The 22,304-nt window shown below is 37.2% G+C and overlaps 1 protein-coding gene across 2 annotated transcripts; it reads right to left on the bottom strand.

Moving 5' to 3' along the window:
• Nucleotides 1–13,209: 13,209 nt before the first annotated feature.
• On the bottom strand, nucleotides 13,210–21,723 carry LOC128205114 (uncharacterized). Of its 2 annotated transcripts, XR_008256175.1 has the most exons (3): nucleotides 21,556–21,723; nucleotides 14,129–20,755; nucleotides 13,210–13,328 (listed from the first exon to the last, which is right to left on the bottom strand). XR_008256175.1 is itself a non-coding variant. In XM_052906552.1 (2 exons), exon 2 carries the CDS (start codon nucleotides 20,600–20,602, stop codon nucleotides 14,747–14,749), a length of 5,856 nt encoding a protein of 1,951 aa, XP_052762512.1. In that variant the 5' UTR covers nucleotides 20,603–20,755; nucleotides 21,556–21,723; the 3' UTR covers nucleotides 13,274–14,746. The 2 variants fall into 2 exon arrangements, 1 of the variants encoding a protein (XP_052762512.1); XM_052906552.1 differs by having other exon boundaries at nucleotides 13,274–20,755.
• Between the last annotated feature and the right edge of the window lie 581 nt (nucleotides 21,724–22,304).

Genomic DNA, 22,304 nt, shown 5'->3' with positions numbered 1-22,304 from the left:
GCCCGGCAAGCTGTTATTGGCCTCGCGATGTTCGACACTCCTATGGACATCGTGCGAGCTACTTCCGACTTCGGAAATTTCTACACGCTCGGCGAAAAATATTAACCGACTTCTCTACGAGTTCGCACGATGGTCGCAAAAGTCAACGCTGTCCTTACAGGTTCCATACGATTGTGCCATTCGGAGCTCAAAGCTTTGATGTGACCAGTGTATTACTGCTCTTACAAATGGCAATTGCATGTTATGTTATGAATGTTGCTTCGTTAAACATGCATATCGAAAAACTATGAAATAACGGAACAGTATATCAGGTACATTATAAATAGGACAGAAATACATTTTTATCAATGTTTGTCTCGGCAAAACAGTTTACGGGAAATCGGATGGTTCTGAAACGTGGCTATACCTGTAGCTCAAAAAAATATTCACAGGAATATATTTAAACTTTTTATACATCGCATTTTATTCAACATCTTTGTCAGTGATTTCTGGAAGGATTTTACGCTAGACATTGCGCAATAAAGAAAGATAACCACTTATAACATGAAGAAGCAATTATTTTATTGATTAATAGCTGTTGACAATGTTAACATACATTCAAAATATCTTTCAATGGTCAGAGTTGGATTTTCCCGAGTTTCCATATCCGAAACGATCGTCGGGATAAATACATCGTCCTCGATGGCCCATGGTGTATATTTTTCTCACAACTTGATTCCATGGAAAAGAAATATCAAAAAGTTTTTACTGAAATTCTTTTGGCACTTTTAAAAAGATGTAGGTCCAAAATTGTGCGAAAAGGTAAAATTAATCTCCTGATCATTCATGAAAAGAAAATGAACAACCCAAATCGCAGCTTGCTAGTCAAACAGTTTCGTACTTTTGAACATTATTATAGTAAATGATTTCTTAATATTATTCTTTAAAAATCATTAATATACAAAAACGTCTTACTTACTTGAACTTTGTCGTATTTCAATTGTATTCAATTTCATTTATGAATATGTCGATAAATATACTTATAGTATCAGAACTTGAAAGCATAATTCGAAATACACAATGCAATAGCATTTTTCCTAAAGTAGCATAAATACTCGAGGTTGAGCGATTTTGAATTCAATGATGCAACTTTCACAAATTTCAGCGTTTTATTGTACTTCAAAAAATCCGCTTTAAAAAAGGTTGAAATTTTGGCCAAGAATTGCATCATGAAAATACAAGCAAATCTAAACTACTTCATACGTGTAGATGCAGAAAGTAGCCTAGTCTTCTATAGGCTAAGAACTATTTTCATATCCTTTCTGTCAAAAAAGTTATTTAGAAATTAACGTCACTTACTTGTTTGTTTACATCAGTTGTGACCCGTGGTGACCCCATGTGAGAATCAATTTGACGTCATGTGATTCCTCGCCCTGGATTATAAGTATCTTCCATGGCCGAACGTGTAAGAAAGAATCATCCCAACCCAAGCATGGTAAATCGGGGTCCACAGAACACCATTCGCGAGGATTGGGATGAACCTAACTTACACTCTTGGCCATGGTAGATGCCTTTTCTCCCACGAGTTAAACAAAATATGATAAAAGTGTACGTTCATCGCGAAACAACAGTCACCTGAACAGCTAGGGACTACCTGAAAAACAGCTTAAATTTCTTTCATGAAATTTGAAGAATCTAAGATCTAAAGTCAATGATTTGGACCTTTTACAATTCCTTAGCAATTATCACATTTTACTTTATTTTGTGAAACATGGCCTTCTTAAGTTGCAAATGTTTATATCGATTATGATGAACGTTTCTCATTTCTCAACGTCAGAGACCTTTTTTGTTTAAAAAAACCCCGTTGCAGTGGAGGTTTGGTGACATTGGTGATAATTTAGACATTCTGGAAAACTCTGCAAAAATATTTGATTGAAAGAAAAGGAGGATTGTGTATAAAACTGTGAAACAAACTGGTTATCAAACTATATAAAACCTACGAATGACGTGATTCATATTCATTGTTTTATTTCTCCTTGGCCTCGTTTAAAAATATATCTTCATTAGCCACACGTAGCTGAAAAGTGCCCGGGTACACCTATAAAGTGACGGACATAATTCTGTTGATAAATGTCCTATGGCGGTAATTTATTAAAACGCAATGTAGTTAAATTTTCGATTTTAAGCCTTACAATCGTATTTAAACGAGGCTAAGAAGATTACACTGTTTACAAAAATATACTCTCTCCTATACTCGATCATAACTTTTGGATATTTTTGCTAATGACAGTCGTCATTTGCTGATTCTAGTGCCGGGATACGTCAATTGTCAGATTTATCTAAAGAAATATATTAACATACCTGATGACGATGATGGTATTATCACTAGTACATTATCGTAACTGAAGTTATTTTATAATCCTTTAATAAGTTTAGTGTTATACTGTTGTTCAAGAAGTTTTAGCCCCAAAACATAATATAAACTGTGCTTATATTGACATGATGTTTCGTGTGTAAAACCAATAAAATATGATATAAGTTGTAAAATGATAACAATGTTAATTGCTTTACATACCGATGTCAATTCTCGTGTTAAAAATATAACTTTTATAAAATTCTTTTTTATGTTCTTAACAGTTTGTTATTTCTCTTAAAATAGAACAAGAGGAACACATTCATTCTCTCTTATTTATTTTGTTCATAAATTATATTCAGGATTGCAAAGATTTAAAAAATAAAACCTAGGAAAATTGCTCATGTACATGTATCTGTTTGCAGATGATATGTTTGTTTTTTAAACTGAAATCAATCCATCGTTTTGTTAATGCACTTGTTGATTTATAAAGCTTTTGAATTGAATAGTTCTTTTTTTAAATACATTTATTGCACTTACGATCAAGCTTTGAAAACAATAAACTTTTATCAGTTCAGATGTTTACTCGAAGTAAAGACGCAATTGCTATTGTTTGACTCTATTTTTGACTCTATTTTGATTTATGATGAGTTTTGGGAAACATGATGAATATTGAAGACGAAGATAAACTTCACCTAAGTTTTTGTAAACATTTTATTGGTGTTCGTTTTTCAAATTTCTACTGCAGCGGTACTTGGTGATCTTGGACGTTTTCCATTTTTTGTAGAAATCATTATTTTAACAAGTGGAATACGCTTAATACAGTTGTAACAGTCACTTGGTATGAATCATTCAATCATGATACATTTGATGATATTCCAAAATTCTAAAAAATATAATAGGTATGTTTATAAATGATGACATGGTAAAAATTTAAACCAACTACGATGTAGAACATCGGGGCAGTCAAATGACGGTTGTTGAAGTTTCAAAAACAAACTGTTCGCATTGATTATTTATAGAAAGCCGGTTCAGCACTTCCCTGTATAAATATGTCAATCATGGTTAGCACCTTTGTCTAGGCCATACCCTCCACACATATAAAAGGCCACTGAGTCCAGATACAAGACACATTCATTTCCGAATATCTTCCATCTTTGCGATATTTTGATCTAAGGACTACCCTTCAATTTGCTCCATCGAGATCGTTTCAGCACAAAGACTATTTATAATGGTACGTACAAAAATATAGAAATTTTCATTATTTTGCATTGCATTGTTTCGTTGCATAACATACTTTGCTATGGATCACAGCAGGAACATTCATGTGTAGATTTCAATTCGTTGATGAATTTGTTGTTAAAATGAAATGCTTAGATACCTTTAGGGTTGACGTATTGCCTATTAAGTGTTAATGTTTTGTTGTGCAAACATTGATCCGTAAAAAACTAAATCTTTAATACAATTTCAGATTCATATTTTAATTAAAGAAATTCAATATGCATTGTTCGTCGAAAGTACCTACCACACTTTTGTGCTTGTCCGATGATAGATTTTTTATACTGTAATTACATTAATCGCATGCCATATGTTGACGTCTGGTCCCTGTGATGGACACTTTAAATTAAAAAAAATAAACATGTAATAATGAAACTTTTCTTTATGTATTTGCAGGAGTCAGCTAACATACTTTTCACCGGAATTTTCATTCTTATGGTTCTACAAACCGCTTCATTCGGCTTCGATCCGCTAAAAACCACAGATTGTTCGGTGGAATGTCTTTTTGAAACACTGCGAAAGTACACTATGTGCAACTGCCCTAGAATACCAATAAAGACAACCCAAAGAAAGAGCAGGAAACATGTTGTGTTTCGCTACGGGAAGTGAACAACATACTGCAACAAATTTAAGTTGCTCGTAACTTTGCAGTTTACTTCTATCATAGTCCTGGTTCTGATATTGATGAATGTTTATCTTTCCTTAAGTGCGTGGTAAATCCATCTCGTGTATCTCGTTATCTCGTTATAGGATTATTCTGACATCTTCTGGTCATTCAAAAATAACTTAATAAGAGAATACGATAAGTCTTAATATGGAACACTTTTATTGAAAGGAGGACATATGGGAGCGACAGAGACAAAGCGAAGCAATATGAATACCTCCGCAGCAAAGTAAAACAACAACAAGATATTAGAAATGAAATTAATTCAACTTAAAATAGAAGACATATGATTATGTTGAATTTAGATATATCTGCACTATTTGTATTCAAAAGTCCTATTGTTTTTGTTGATAATAAACTTTTAATTTGAGTTGGCTCAGAGATTATATATAAATGTTGAAGTCATGTAACAATTGTATTGATACATTGAATGAATCACAATTCACAAATAAATGTATATGTCATTATGTTATATAACATTTTGCATTGAGTAAAACACGAAACACGTACTTTTAGTAGTTACTGTCATGAAATTGTATCAGCTGCCAAAAAAAGGAGTTCAATAGTAATCTTGTTTTTAAGCTTGTTGCATACTGGTTAAGCCGTAGCAAAAATAGAAACACTAATCAGCACAAGTCAACACACATTTTACAAGTATCAAACTATTCTATTTTGTAAAAAACCCTTCGCGTGGACAGTGACAATTAAGGTCCATGCATGAAGGAATCATTACATGAGGTCTGATGTTGAACAGGCCAAGTACTCGACACTTCGTAAGTTTTACAGTCTTCTTAGGCTATTTCAAGTTTCGAGAATGTGTGACCCAGTGTATCTGCGTGAAACTTTTACTTTTCGGTATGTTTAAGTTGAAGCAGCTTATAAAAAAAGCAACACAATTCGACAATAATAACCATTCTTTGTTGTTTGTATTTATTCATTAGTAGTGTATACTTTACAGACGTTGACTTGAACGCATTTATGTTTAACTCTGAGTACTTAGTAAATTAGTTTATTAAACGCATACAGTTCAAGTATAAAGGGAAACAATCAAGCAAATACAGCCTATGTAAACCGAGAACATTTTTAAGACCTAGTTTAAGCCTTCTATTCGTGCCACCTTCCAAAAAAAACAAACAAACAAAAAACAAACGTGTATTTGTACACAACCTCTGTTAATTGATCTTTATCAAATGCCTAATTGTCTTATCAGATCTCCAATCTGAGTATCCTGCTGTGTAGTTTTGGATGTTTTATTAGAAAAATGGACCCTAACTGGAACCTGAGCCAATTAACGAATACACAGGAAATTGGCCCCTACTGTGACACTAGTGCAATTAGCAGGAGATGCACAGCCGAGGATTTTCATGCCAAATATTCCTTAAACATGGTCTTTAACTTGAGAAATAATTCAGGTTTTGGTATTAAAATGTTAAATATGAAGATGGAGAGATGGTTAACACAAATAAGTTAACCTTTTTATAAATTAATCCCTAATAAAAAACAGTTTTTAAGAATATTGTAATATGTATTACCGGTGCTGGTAGAATAGAGCAGACCCAATGGCAAGTGCGAAATACGGTCACCCAAGTTGCCGAATTGCTAGCTACGTACCATACCGTGGGATCGTGTATGCAATCACAATTTACTTCATATTTTTCGTAGAACATTGCTTTTTAGGGGTTTTAGGCGAAAAGTATTTTTTAAATGGCTAACGATAAAACCTGAAATATTTTTGATTTGTGTGTGGTTGCATAAGGGGTGGATTGGTGAAATCGATATTTCCAGTTCTAGTCACGTGACCTTAAACACTTCTCCAGCATACAATAAAATAAAATATGCCAACCGAAAAAATATTTTTGCAAGCTTTACAAATAAGACTTATGCAGATGTTAAATCGTTTAATACAACAATTTCAGAGCAATGTGCTACATAAAAACGATTAGATTAAGGTAATAACAAGCTTTGCACTTTACAAATATCCACCATTGTTTTGGAAGTGTGATGACCGCCATAACTTCAACAAAATACTTTCATTTTACTTACTAGGTAAAGACTATAAGACACTTATTTTGCAATATATCTATGATATGAAAATTGACCATCAAGTATCACACTTTTGTTGATATATATCATGAAGTAGACATACGCAATTGAGCCCCGAATTTTCAGAACAAAAGGGTTACCAAGTAGTAAGATATATTATGAACGTCAATGAGGCCGGGGGCTACAGCAAAGAGCTTAGCAATGAGCTTAGACGGCTGGATAAGGGTATTAATTTATGAGTGGGGGCTATAATCTTAGGGCTTTAATACGCAGATTGGAATCTTAATTTTGGACTTAAAGGATTGGGAAAGAGGATATGCAACATTATAAAGGGTTTGGTACGCATGATAAGGATAACTGCTTTGTGTTCTGTCCGTTAAGGAAGGTTGGGTGATGCTATATCATATAGTGTCTGGTACGCAGGATTGAGTTTAAATTGGGCAGTTTTATGTACGCAAAGGATGTTATTTAAACTTCAATTTTAAGGTGCGCATTATAAGAATATACTGATGGTTGTTGTTTGTACGTAACGATGGGGAACTACATCTCTTGTTGTCTGGTACGCAATGCAAGATATTTGTATTTTGGTGTATTCTTCACGTTAACGAGTAAGGATACATCCTTAAGATTTTTGTGTTCTGGACTGGAAATATCTTTGTTGGATTATTGTACAAGCAAATGGGTTTACTACACATGAATCGTATGTTCTGTTCGTAAAGGGTTGTGGGACTGCATCCAGCAGGATTAGAATATACATTTTAGAGAAACTCCTGTACGGAAATTAGGGAGGTGGGGTGTTACATCCTCAAGGCTTTAGTACGCAGGATCGGTAAATTACTTATGGGGTATTTCGTACGAACAGGGCTTGAGAGGCTACGGTAAGCTGGATTGGGATACTAATTCAGAAGAGTTCTGTATGTAAAATAGGGAGGGGTCTATTTCCTTAAGAAGGGTTTTGTTGCCGGAATGATGTATGAATTAAGGAGTATTCTGTTACTAACAGAGGGAGAGTTTTGTAGGCAGGATTGGAATGCTAATTTAGAAATAGGTTGTACATACACGAGGGAGTGGGCCTACATCTTCATGAGTTTGATGTGCAATATAGTTTTATAACTCGAAACAGTATTTTGAACCTTAATATATGTACATATGACCATTGTTTGTCTTGCGCTCATACGTTATAATAGAACGATAGATTAATTGGGACTGTATAATGTTTAGCCTTCTTTTGAGAACGCATTATGGTTTTACCCTATACCCTTGTTAACCTTTTTTAAAGAAATACACTACATTGAACTTCTATAAACAGCAGTATTTTAATTGCCGTACCACAACCAATTAGGAAAAGTTGTTGTAATGAAGATTAGTTAAGGAATACTATGTCTAAGAAGATCGGGAGATATAAACGTTGTGCAAATATGAAAACTACTTGTGAATGATGTATGCATTTGGTCAAATAACGATAACTGTAATGTAAAGCATTACATGACTAATACTATTATAATTAGGGATGCAAACAAATATTCGAATATTCGACCAAACGTTTGGTATTCGAATGTCAAAATCGGTATTCGAATATTCGATGTTTGGTTGTTGAATAACTATAACAATAAGCCCTTTGTCTGTAACTCTGTTGTTGCGTTTAAAGTTCGTTTGTCTTGTTTTTGCAACAATTGGCCCATACTGCCAGAGGTGTGAATGTGATGACACTAAACACGCATCATATGTCATTTAGGGACAAATCGTCGGGTACTATAAAGGTCCTCGTAATTTTACAATATCTGGCTATAAGATAAGTGACACAAAAATCAATTATTTTCGGTAAATTTAAATGTCTTTGCCATTTAAGGAATAAACTATTTTCCAAGTTGGGTTGGTTTTTCCATAGTAATAATTATTTAGTACATGTAAATCCCAGAACGAGACTGTTCGTCCTACGGAAAGACCCTCCATTGGCGTATAATTCCATTTGTCCAAAAATCTATCTTAGTTCACGTTGTTTACAAATATGAAGGCACAGGAATATAAATGATTTTTTTTCTTTGTTCATAATGTATTACTTTTGATATGAGGAATTTCAGAGACTCATTTGGTGAAATTCAGGGTCCGTCGCGCGTAGTGGTTACGACAAAGTAGGGCTAAAATGCCCCGGCTATTACTTGAGCGAATATTATAATAGTTTACTACAACTTTTAAAATATGTATTTTGGTAATCGAATATTCGAATATTCGTTCGAAAGAATTACCGAATATTCGAATATCAATTTTGGCATTCGTTTGCATCCCTAATTATAATTGATCATTATGCAATGGTGATTCTTAGTATTTCACACTTAAAAACATACGGCATCTAAATGAGTAGAATGTGTTGATTGGCCAGACTACAGGGGACAAGCAACGTCTGTTGTACTTGCGAGGTGAACAATCTGCGTGGATAGGTCGATCTGTGAAGCGTGACCAGTCTGTTAAGTAAGTCTGTGATCAGTTTAAATACGTTATCACCCTTTCGGCAATGTCATGTATATGCATTAAATGCCAAAGAACGATGGCCAAATGCATCCATTCATATTCAGACAAGCGCTATTTACTTATATGCTCAATTCAGTGTACTTTTATGAATTGTAACTTGTTTCTGTGTCTCAATTTTGTTTAGTGGATTTCTATTTTATTCCTACATGAGGAATCTCTACAGCTATATATCGTTGATGCACACAAAATCGTTTGCTAAAAGGTCGACAACTTGGAGACACAAGAGAGACCTTAGCATTCTTGACTACCTTCCCCTGCACTGCCAAAACTCTTCCAATAAATGAAACCTAATACAAGTAACTAACTTGGTTACTATTTTACTTCACACAATGATACCCTTCTGTTTTCACAATTGGTTTCTTACTTTCCAAGTCAACAAAGTAATTTTATTTTACCAATCGAACCAAAATATTGTATTCTCTAGCTAAAATTTGGTATTTTGTACTCTGTTTATGTGAAAAAGCAAAAACATACTACGAAACAACTGTTATTACGAGTATATCTCTTCTTGATATGAATAACATATATACGTTTGAAAATTTACTAAAATCAAGTTTTGTCTTACGGATTTGTTTGCCCATTAAGTCTTAAATAGGGTCTTTGTTGCGTGTTAGGTTGTATGTTTGTTCTTGCACGATTGTTGCCCTTGTACGTTCACAATAGTACATGACTGTGTTTAAAGAATATTCCATTAGTGTAATGCTACCTCTTCAGCTTGTTTGTCTGAGAGAGTTTCCCAGAATAAGGATATAAATAGCCCAGCTCTTATCGTGCACGTAAAGAAGACGATGTCTAAATAAGTATGTAGTTAACTCCCTTTTCTTTCAGTTGGGTGTTTGCATGTGCATATTACACCTGAATGCACCTTTCACCTTTAAACGTTCTTCCACCTTTCTCAGTTTGTTTGCTGACGTAAATGCACTGGAACATCTCTTCCATGTGGAATTATTTTTTCTGATACATGTTTTTGTAAGCTTTGTCATTTCGACATGCATCTGTCATGTATACCTGTTAGATTCGTTATCCTTAATATGTCAACATATTGACTGAAGACAACTAACTTCCAATAAACACAATTGCCGACACACTACTGTCAAAATAATGTACACTTTTTCCTAATTGAGTACCCTTTATTTTATCTACAATTGTGGGTATAATTTACAATAAAAATCTCAAAAACTGGCAAACATATGCATGTTTAAAATATTTCTCCATTTTAGTTTCTATTAAGATCTTTTTATCTAGAATTACTTCTCATTTTTGATCAAATATATTTTGCTTACAAACTTTTTATAAAACGATGTAAACATCAGTGACATTATTTGCCGATATATCAACCATGATCCGAAGTAAAAAAATGACAATCTTTAAACTATTAACTGAAGAAAGGATTAGACAATAGTTATAATAATCATAAGCAATATATACAGCGAAGATTATCATTAATTATTGATACTTGTTATACAAGATAACACCACGAATTTCAGTTGTGAGTCTCAAGCAAATCTAGTAATTGAAAATATGTGCGAAACTCCCGAAAAGTTATTTTGAAAGTGCTAAGATAAAATTGTTGAATGCTGATTTAAGAAGTCTAAAGCGAAACATTAAAATTTGAAAGGAATGTTTGCAATATGAATGTGATTAAGAGTAAGAGCAAGCAAAACATGGCATCATGGAAGAGAGTGAAACTTCCGAAAATAACATATTTATCATTGATATAAAATAGGGGCTGTTAATTATAGAGTAATCATGATGTAAATATTTATTACTAAAGAGTAAACATATCGAACCATGTGCTTCTCTGAATTTTATCATGCCAATACAGACTGGACACCCCAGGCAGATTGGTTATGCTCCACACACTGGTCAACGGCACACAAGGCTGATTGATCGTAATACACAGACTAGATTTCAACAGACTGGTCAGGCAATACAGGCCGACTGTCCAACGTACATGCTTAGGACAAACCGGTGTAAGAACTATATGCACAAATATGGGATGTCGGCGCCTAAAAACACCATCGTATTCCTAAATTATTGAGTATGTAGCTCTCATCCTTCGCGTACATACGATATTATAATCAAGCGTACACAACCCTTTTTTTACCTCCCCTTAATCCGTCTACGTAAATATTAGCTATATGCTAATCCTGTTTATCAAATATTTGAAGGAAAAAGCGGTGTATTGTCAGCCACAGTCTCAATTGCATTTTTTGTACGAAAAACAGTGTTCGATTTTGATTAAATTATTTTTGAAAACAAAACAAGAAGTCACGAAAGTCATCACGTAAGAAAGTGTATGGCCGTACTGAATATTGTTAAATCTACAACTGTATATTGCATGGTTTTGTGTACATTTTTGCGTGTTTACTGTATATCCAGTGTACGTAGATCGTACTGTAAATAAGGTGTATACCTACATACAATACCTCTGTTTGCGAATAAACAGCTTAAATCCTTGACGTATGTGTGAACTAATGTAGCCAAACCGAAAACTACTACGCCCTATTATTGTTTTTCCTTTCACACCAAGGACAGAGGTTTGATGAGTACGTCCGTTTTGCTTACGCTTTTATCATAAGATATTCGTTTTTAAATATTTTTTTACTTAAACACACTCATCACACAGTCTACATACATTGTCATGTGGAAGGTGCGACACATGTTGGTTACTAAACTACTTGCGCCGTTGTACAACTGTATACAAAGTATCTATACTCTGCTTTCGTATAATGTATGCAGCTCCCACGTACACATATTCGGCTGTCACATTTTTATTTCAGTGCCTACCGAAAGTGTTTTGGGCACGTTAGCAGCGTTGAAAATATTGGTTGGACACCTACCTCCCTGAAAATAAGGGGTCACCGCAGCATACGCAAATGTGGTGAATTTTGATGCCCTTTAAGTTTTGGCATTTAAGAAAGGTAAACTTATCATTTAAAACAAAGTTAGATTTACAAAAGTAATTATTTTTTGTAAAACTGCAGTTGAATGTGATGTGTTTCCGGCACGGACTTTTCATCTTATCCTCGGGCACGTTTGTAATTGTCTTACGCGGGTGCCATCGGGTCTGGTTTTCCAACAGCTCCAGAAACACATAAAACGCTAAAGATAATCTGTCTATATATATATTTGTTAAATGCAATGTATAATGTATTTCATATGTGTTAACCACCTTTCCAACCGTTTTTCTTACATTTATATAAAATAGCTTATTGCTGCCTGACGGTCGAACAGTACTTTTGCAGAAAAAAACCCACATCATTAACTGAACGTATTTATAATTTTAAATAGATGCGTGCATTTTTGAACACTAATTTTACCTATATAGAACAATAAAATTGAATTGTTAAAAAAGCCCAATCAGACTGTTTAACTGCTAAAGATGTTCAATTGCTTGAAGTTTATATACTATCAGTAGAAGTTTTAAATCCACTGGAGAAAGCTAACATAATTTTAGTATTTTTTTAGCTCTCTATTTGTAGATTGTCTTCATTGAATATTAATCAATTCGTTCAATTCCGTTTAAAAAAGGCAGTCACTTCTTGCACTTCGATTTCGGATATATTCTTTTTGAATGTTGACCGTCCATGCCAAGGTGATTTAACCAAAGACAATGGTTTCATATTTGTTTTATGTGTGTTGACAAGTGTCTCTATTTTAGTATGGGCTTGACTGCATTATAACAACTTCAAACAAAGTTATCATTATCTACATTGTTTTGCAGTCGATAAATTTATGTCATTACAAGCAAATAAGCTAAATGTAGCTGTTTCGTTTTATATTTTGCACAAATGTTACATAAAATTACCAAGTATATATACATGTAACTTACTATTTATGTAAACACTGCAAACTCATCTGAAATCTGTATTATTAGTTAGCAATCGCAATAACAGTGCATACTTATATTAATTTAAAATACACACACGTATTAACTTTGATGTTACTATCAATCTTATTTTCGTTGTCTCTTTTGTCTTTGAAGCGAATTAATATTGCTTCGCCTCTTCTCTGCCGTTGCTTTCTTGCATTCTACAAACGGTATTTTAAGACGTATCACATTCTTCTAAATATCTTCACATTAGGAGGTTAAAAAGTGATTTGTTCTCAATAAGTTCGCATTAAAAGGTAAATTCTCCTCATGAAGTTACCATTAGGCGATGCTTTTAAAGATGACTATTATACCATTATCACTCCACATATTGTAACCCCATTTAACATGTAGTTTGTTCTTTATACGGACAGCAATGTTCACTTTCTGCACTTGCTACATGAGTGACTTGTTGACCGCAGCATTCTTCAAATACCCTTTGATGTTGGTTGTAAACCAATTCGTCTGAGCAATTTGCATCGAAGCAGATGTGTTCTGCCGTAGTGCAGACAGATAAACCTATCTCAGTACAACGTTCAAGGGGAGTCCAAACACGTTGAAAACTGTTCCATTTTCCATTTTTATTGTCCTGAGAATTTGGTAAATTGCTGTGAAAGAAACAAAAAACAACGATGTATTACTAGTATAATAACTATCCGTCACTTCAGAGGTGTGATCATTCTTAGCCAGTGAAGAAAAATGCCAAAAGCCCACCATAAGATGCTGCAGTCATATAGGTGTTATTTGTACCAAATGAATACAGCATATTATAAGTAAATCGAGAGAATATTTAGATCTATATATTTCTGATTTATAAAGAATAATCACGCCACTAAAATGCATTAAACATCAACGACTAGAACATTATGACAGTGATAGTTTAAGTAATATCCAATTAAATCCATTTCTTATTAAATGCCGAAACAATCAAAGGGTTAAACCCTTGTACACGGAACAGTTTAGTTCCAGACCTTATGAACAGTAGAAACAAGGGAAATAAATCATAGATGCACAGAAGCTAAATAAATCAACGGTTACTTCCCATGTACTTTGCATTAACATCGCTCTCAATAGAAGTCTAAAAATAGATACGTTATTCAAAAACAATAAACAGTAAGCATCCTAACGTTCTCTGTGACTAGAGGTACGGATCACTGAATACGTTGACATAAGAAATCATGAAAACATACAGAAATGACTAGATCAGATTTCGATTAACGACGTAAATGTGAGAAAACAGCATTAAACTGACCTTAAAACATACAGTGCTTTCTCACTACACAGTTGTACAGAAAGCACATTGTTATCATTGTTTCGTAATAATGGCATAGTGTAAACATGAAGATCATAGTTTAACAAATATCAAGGTACATATAGATCAACAAAATAATAAAGCAAGTATGCTTACATCGTGATTTTCGATGGGACCAGAGTTATACTGTTGTTTACGTAAAAAGGTTAAGCGCCAAAACGAGAATGCTTCCCCCAGCCTCGTTTCCATACACTAACTTTCGGTTTAGACGGAAGTGCGAAGCTGGACAACTCATTAATAAACAGTGAGCTATAAATAGAAACCGTGAAAACGGAACACTCCCCGTCTGAAATTACTAAATTTCACTAAAACATTAACATTATTGTATTAACATTATTAACATAATTGTCTAAGGCCACATGACTTGTCCATCTTCAATCTTAACAAATACACTTAAAATATTTACTAAATTTCAAAATATTATGCATTAAACATTATGCATCAGTAAAACAACCAGCAATTTAAGGGACTCAAAATTGCTGCAAAACCTTCCAACTATAGAACCTGTCTTTTGCAGCTACATTCTAGAGTAAATATGTATTACAGAGTAATTAAAATTTTTCAATGAGTATTGTTCTTCGATATAATCAATTTGTACAGACAAAATGCATCCGAAAAACATGTAATCAGCCAATGCAGTTCAGATGCATAAAATATGTCCAGCAATGACAGGTTCTACTCTATAATGACAATATACAATGTATATGCATGAAGTTACTTTGACAAAAGTAAGACTAACTCTGAGACAGGCCGAGTGTAGACTTTCCTGTCTTTCCCAAGCCTTACATCAACAGAGCGCACTCTGCCGTCCTCGCTAACATTGGTGCTGACGATTACACCAATTGGCCATTCATTTCTGTGAACGGAGTTGTCTCGAAGAAGAACGACATCTCCATTTGTCACATTCTTTCCATCGTCTTGCCACTTACGTCTGGTTTGAAGTGTTGGCAAATATTCGTTTTTCCAACGGGACCAGAAGGTGTCCGCAAGATGCTGAACACGTCTCCATTCCGTCTTGTAAAGATCCTTGCCATTGAAGTCTTCCAGTTTGAATGATTCTACAACATGATTTGTTTTCATGGTGAGTAAGGTCGCTGGCGTAAGCGGAAAGGGAACCTCTGGATCCGTCGACACTGGGGTAAGTGGTCTGGCGTTCATGATGGAACTCACTTCAGCCATAAGAGTGTGAAGGACCTCGTGGGTAAGTTGTTTCACATTCAAGAGCATGGCATCCAAGATTTTCCTTGCAACCCCAATCATCCTCTCCCAGACGCCGCCAAAGTGAGAAGAATGCGGAGGGTTAAAAACCCAGTTGATTCCGGAATCAACTAGATAGTCCTTCAGTGGTTTGTTTTCCACATTTATCACGTTTGCTTCCAAGTCTGCGGTTGAACCAACAAAGTTTGTGCCACAATCTGACCGGATCATCTTCACCTCGCCTCGCAGGGCACAAAATCGTCTCAAAGCATTGATGAAGCATGATGAGGTCATCTCCTCCAGCAGCTCAATGTGTACAGCTCGTACAACTAAGCAGGTGAACATGAGGGCCCAGCGTTTTGAATTTGCCTGCCCTCCTCTAGTTCTTCTGGTCATGATCTGCCATGGTCCAAAGACGTCAATGCCAACGTTGGTAAATGGTGGTGTTGGGTTCAGCCTATCAGACGGAAGGTCAGCCATTCTTGGAGTTTCAAGCTTAGTCCGAGAGCGTCTGCACTGCAGACAGTTGTGTATGCACGAAGCTACTTGTCGCTTGCTGCCCAAAATCCAAAAGCCTCCATTGCGAACAGCACCTTCAGTTAGTTGCCGGCCTTGATGACACGTTTTCTCGTGAAAGTGACGAACAAGCAGCATACTGAGATGATGTCGAGGGATTATGATGGGGGTTTTAACTGTGGAGTTCAGCTGCGAATTATTCAGACGTCCCCCGACTCGAAGGATGCCATCCTTGTCCAGGTATGGTGAGAGATTGCGTATTTGACTGTTCTTTGCAAGCTGGCGGTTGTTTGTCAAAGCCCTGATTTCCTCTGCAAAGATTTCGTGTTGTAAAGCCTGTATGACCGCGAGTTGTGCAAGTTCCCGAATATAAACAGAATCACGGAGAGTCTGTTCTGCTGAAAGAGTTCTGAGTCGATTCTGAATCAGGCTAATGGCCCTGACCACCGCGGTCCATGATGAAAACCTCTTAAACCTTTCACAACCAAGAGAACACCTCTTATTGAAATCTGTTTTGAGAGTTCTCACTTCTTTGTCTTCTTCTGGTAGCACAAGTGGGAACTTAGAGATGTCCCTGCTAGTGTCGCTGTCCTTCAGTGCATGGCAAGTTCCCTTCAGCCATTTGCTCTCCGGTAAATCTTCGGAAGCCACTCCCCGTGTTGCATCGTCAGCTGGGTTCAGAGATGAGGGAACATAATGCCATTGATCTGGTCTAGTGGAAGTCCTGATGCGGTCTATCCGGTTTCCAACGTATATGTGAAATCTACGTGTTTCATTGTAGATGTATCCAAGGACCACTTTGCTGTCTGTGAAGAAGTGTGCTTGGTGTATGTCAAGATCAAGCTCCTGTTGGCAGATGTCATAGGTTTCAACGGCCAAAACGGCGGCACATAGCTCCAGTCGTGGAATCGTTTGACCATGCTTAGGTGCAACCTTTGCCTTTCCGAGGACAAATCCTAGATGCTTGTCGCCGTTCTTGTCCACTGACAGCAAGTAGGCCACTGCTGCTACTGCCTTCTCCGACGCATCTGAATACACATACAGGTCTCTCTGTTGTATGTCGTCGTTTGACTTGGGGCAGTACATTCTTGGGATCTGCACTTTCTTCAACGCATCTAGTGATTGCTTCCAATGAGACCATCTTTCCAACAGCCGATGAGGTAAGGGCTCATCCCAGCCCAGGGTTTCGGTGAGACTTTCTCGCAGTAGAAGTTTCCCTGTGATTGTAAATGCTGCAGCTAGACCTATGGGGTCATAGAGGCCGTTGATTGTGGATAGAACACCCCTTCTGGTGAAGGCGTTGTCATCTAGGGTGACGCGGAAGGTAAATGTATCTTGCTGGACATTCCAACATACCCCAAGACTTCTCTGCAGTGGAAACTCGTTTTCCAGATCTAGATCTTTCAGATCCTTTGCAAGGTCGTCCTTGTCGAACGCCGCCAAAACTTGACGAGAGTTAGAGCATAGCTTGTGAAGCCGGATGTTTCCGAATTCTTGTAGTGCATGCTGGGTTCTCTTCAAAAGATCAATGGCTTCCTCACTAGAGTTGTGGGAGGTAAGGGCGTCATCTACATAAAAGTCCCGTTTCACAAGTTTTTCGACATCTTTACCTACAGTAGACGCTGCCATCTCTGCTGCCTTGTGAAGACCATAAGTTGCCACAGCAGGCGATGGTCTATTTCCAAACACGTGGACATTCATTTGGTAATCCAATAAGTTGTTGCTGAGGTCGTTGTCCTCTGGCCATACGAATCTCAGGTATCTCCTGTGGTCTTGTCTTACAAGGAAACTGTAAAACATCTGCTGTATGTCTGCCATGACAGCAACAGCGCCCTTACGAAATCTCATAAGGACGCCAAGAAGGTTGTTGGTCAGGTTTGGACCGGTCATCAGAACATCATTCAGAGATAATCCGTTGTATTTGGCTGAAGAGTCAAAAACTATCCTGATACGATCTTTCTTCTTTGGGTGGTATACGCCAAACAGTGGTAGATACCACGCTTCTTCTTTCGGATCAAGTGGTGGTGCTTTCTCTGCATGTCCCTTTTCAAAGAGGTCCTCCATGAAGTCCAGGGTGTGTTCTTTCTTAACATGATCCTTTTGAAGAGACGAAACGAAGCTGGCAGTTCTTCTGACCGCATTTGGTCTGTTGTTTGGCAAGATGTTTCTTGGCTCTTTGAATGGTAATGGTGCCACCCAATTCCCTTCTTCATTTCTCTTCATGTTTGTGGACATCAAGCTACAAAACTTTTTGTCTTCTTGTGATGGGCCAATCCTATTGTCGTCTCTGGAGGTTGCAAATAATGCCTCCTTTTCGAATGCGTTTTCGCAAGGCTCCATGAGAGATGGGCGGCCATTTCTGTTTATGAAGGTCTTCATGCTGTTCAGGTCCTGTGGCACATGGTTGCCATCCAAGCAACATTCCCCTATGATCACCCATCCTAATCTCAGCTTCTGCGCAAAAGGCTGATTTTCACAGCCCAGCCTTTGGTCTAAGATGTAGTGGGCTGGCATAAGATCTCTTCCTATGAGCAGTAGAATTTCAGCCTCATTGTCCAGTGGTGGGATGGACTCGGCGATACATCTCAGATGGGTGTGGTTGGCAGCAACTTCAGGTGTTGGAATTTCTCTTCTGTTGTCCGGGATTAGGTCGCATTCGGTGAGAATAGGGAGTTCAAGCCGCTCGGAACCATCTATCGATCGTACCTCAAAACCATTTGCTTGCCTGCCTGTCAAGGTCACTCGGCCGCCACAGCTTTTCAAGGAATATGGGGACGCCGGACTTTTCACATCAAATTGGTTGAACAATTCCGCTTTCGCAAGTGAGTGATTGCTTTGATCATCTATGATGGCATATGTTCGTAAAGGCGGCCTTTTGCTGTCGTTGTGCATGATGTCTACTAAAACAATTTTGGCACATGATTTTCCTGGTTTATTTCCGCAAACCTCGGTACACTTCGAATCAACCTTCATGTCAGACCTTGAACCCTCTTCCGCATGCTTGGGGCCTCTCTCCCCGCCGTGATCTCTAGCTGCTCTGAATACGTGCATCGGGGTCGAGTGGTTTGTTGAACTACACTCAATGCACCGGACAGCTTCAACACAGTCCCTGCAGAGGTGTCGGCCTGCACAGCACCTAAAACAAATACCGTTCTGTTTCAGGAGCTGTCGTCGTTCTTCCAGGCTCTTGTGCTTGAAAGTTCTACATTCGGTGAGCTTGTGTCGGTCTCTGTGCAGAGGGCAGGTGATCAGGTCGTTTTCCGCGTTCTGTAATGTCTTGTTGACCGTCACTGAAGTCGGGCGTTGTTGGCGTTGTCTTGTGTCGCTTGTACCCTGCGAAACCTGTGAAACATCGAAATCAAAGCTAGGGTCATTGTATGCAACAGCCATATCATTGACAAATTGACAAAAATAAGTGAAAGGTGGGAATAAGACATTATGTGATCTTTTGTAAAACAGTGCCTTGTCACGCCATTTGTTCTGGAATGGTACTGGCAGTTTGTTAATAGTGGGATTAACACCGGCCGCAGTGTCCAAGTAGCTAAGAAGAGCTGAGTATTTCGGTTTGCTTTTTATAGCAGAAATTTCGGCCAACACATCAGATAAGTCAAAAAGTTTCATTTTGTCCTTAAATGTGATCCTTGGTACATTGTTAAGTTTGGTTCTGAGGGCCAATTCTACTCTTTCAGGTGAGCCATACTGTGTGTCTAATCTATCCCATGCACGGAACAATCCAAGTTGGGGATTGTCCGAGTTGGCAGACTTTATGCTGCTAATCTGCCTTGAGCCTGTACCTGCCCAGCGCAACAACATGTCAAGTTCTTCCGCTGGACTGGCACCAACCTCAAGCATAACACATGTGAATGTGTCCTTCCATGACAAGTAGTGTTCGCATTTGCCACTAAAAGAGTAGAGTCTGCCCTTCAGAACATCCTTTCGGCTCAAGTACTGAGCAATGGTGTGTCCAGCATTGTCAACAGTTTTTAAGTCACTATACATGTTTGCTCCTGTCGTCGCAAGTCTAGATGCCGGTTGAGATGGTTGGGCATGTGTCGTTGTCTGTTCCTGGAACGTGATATGGGGCTCGGAAACTGCACTTTTCGATGTCGTTCTCAGTTGAGGAGTCCAATCGGAATGTGGCACGTATGGTTGCCACACTGACGTCTGTTGTGCATTGGGGCCAACAGTTCCATGGTGATGGTCTGCTCCCCCTGTCTTTGGGCTCTCCATATTAGAAAACAGTCTATCGTCCTGTAACACGCTTTCGAGCTCGTCCAACACTTTTTCCTTCGCCTCACTCACTTTGATTTCAGTGTCTAACTCTAACGCCTCTTCTTTCATTTTCGTTTTTAGCTTTTCTTCTTCTATCTTCTGTCTTTCCTGAAAGGCAGCCTTTCTCGCCAAAAGTTCTGCCTTCCTTTGGCTCTCCTTAATTCTTTCGATAGAAATCCTGCTCGAGGCGTTGCTTTTTACACTTTTTTGCGAGATTGTCATTTCACTTCGTTGTGTTGGTCTCATCAACTTCTCCTCAGCACGACGTTTAATGTCAGTGAACCCCTCAGCCTTTGATTCAAAGGAATCTTCTTTGATTTCTGCAGATGTGAGGAGCTGTTGATAATCCTCATTTACGTAAAGGAGGGTCTCATACAGTGTCATCCACTTCGAATATCCACCTCTTATTACACCATGATCGTCTGTTTCATCTAGAATACTGATAAGTATGTCAGATTCACTAGTCAAATTTTTTAGAGCACTGTCTCTTTCTGTCCGTTTGATGTGTTTTTTGTACTCTAAACCTTTCTCTGTCATAGTTCGTGTTCTTTCTTCCAAAACGGGGATGTCCTTTTCGTCCGCCATCTTCCAGGCACAGTTCCAGTCGAATGATCAATTTACTGTTCTGCCGTAGTGCAGACAGATAAACCTATCTCAGTACAACGTTCAAGGGGAGTCCAAACACGTTGAAAACTGTTCCATTTTCCATTTTTATTGTCCTGAGAATTTGGTAAATTGCTGTGAAAGAAACAAAAAACAACGATGTATTACTAGTATAATAACTATCCGTCACTTCAGAGGTGTGATCATTCTTAGCCAGTGAAGAAAAATGCCAAAAGCCCACCATAAGATGCTGCAGTCATATAGGTGTTATTTGTACCAAATGAATACAGCATATTATAAGTAAATCGAGAGAATATTTAGATCTATATATTTCTGATTTATAAAGAATAATCACGCCACTAAAATGCATTAAACATCAACGACTAGAACATTATGACAGTGATAGTTTAAGTAATATCCAATTAAATCCATTTCTTATTAAATGCCGAAACAATCAAAGGGTTAAACCCTTGTACACGGAACAGTTTAGTTCCAGACCTTATGAACAGTAGAAACAAGGGAAATAAATCATAGATGCACAGAAGCTAAATAAATCAACGGTTACTTCCCATGTACTTTGCATTAACATCGCTCTCAATAGAAGTCTAAAAATAGATACGTTATTCAAAAACAATAAACAGTAAGCATCCTAACGTTCTCTGTGACTAGAGGTACGGATCACTGAATACGTTGACATAAGAAATCATGAAAACATACAGAAATGACTAGATCAGATTTCGATTAACGACGTAAATGTGAGAAAACAGCATTAAACTGACCTTAAAACATACAGTGCTTTCTCACTACACAGTTGTACAGAAAGCACATTGTTATCATTGTTTCGTAATAATGGCATAGTGTAAACATGAAGATCATAGTTTAACAAATATCAAGGTACATATAGATCAACAAAATAATAAAGCAAGTATGCTTACATCGTGATTTTCGATGGGACCAGAGTTATACTGTTGTTTACGTAAAAAGGTTAAGCGCCAAAACGAGAATGCTTCCCCCAGCCTCGTTTCCATACACTAACTTTCGGTTTAGACGGAAGTGCGAAGCTGGACAACTCATTAATAAACAGTGAGCTATAAATAGAAACCGTGAAAACGGAACAAGATGATTTGTCGACCACTCCAAACTATTGTTATATAAAAAAGAAAATTTGACCTCTAAGAAATATCAAAAGTTATCAATTGAAAATAAATATATGACACTTACGAAGCGATCTTGCATCCACCAAAGATAACAATAAGTTTTCGATTAGAAAGCCAGCAAGAATCTGATAAGACAAACATCAGCTAGGCTAATTAAAGCACAATTGCGATAAATTAAATCTTAAAGGTGGCTGCGACTTTTATAAGGAAATGATAACATATGAATATATGTACTTACCAATTAGACATTGCAATGTTTTCCTCACTTCCCGTAGCGAAACACAACTTGTTTCCTGTGCTTTTTGCGGGTTCTGTTAACTGGCCTCTTTGGGCAGTTGCACAAGGTGTACCTTCGCAGTGTTTCAAAAAGGCATTCCACCGAACAATCCGTAGATTCTAGAGGATCGAAGCCAAATGTCGCAGAAGCTGTTTGGAGGACCATCAGGATGAAAATTCCCATGAAAAGAACCTTAGCTGACTCCTGCAAATACATGTTTAAAATATTCATGAATGATTTAAAATATACA

This window comes from Mya arenaria, chromosome 10, assembly GCF_026914265.1.
Source record: "Mya arenaria isolate MELC-2E11 chromosome 10, ASM2691426v1".
In the NCBI taxonomy this organism is placed as follows: Eukaryota; Metazoa; Mollusca; class Bivalvia; order Myida; family Myidae; genus Mya; species Mya arenaria.
This window is presented reverse-complemented; position numbering and strand designations above follow the sequence as displayed.

Coding starts and splice junctions, on each gene's coding strand:
- LOC128205114 (XM_052906552.1), bottom strand. CDS start 20,602: ATGGCGGACGAAAAGGACATCCCCGTTTTGGAAGAAAGAACACGAACT.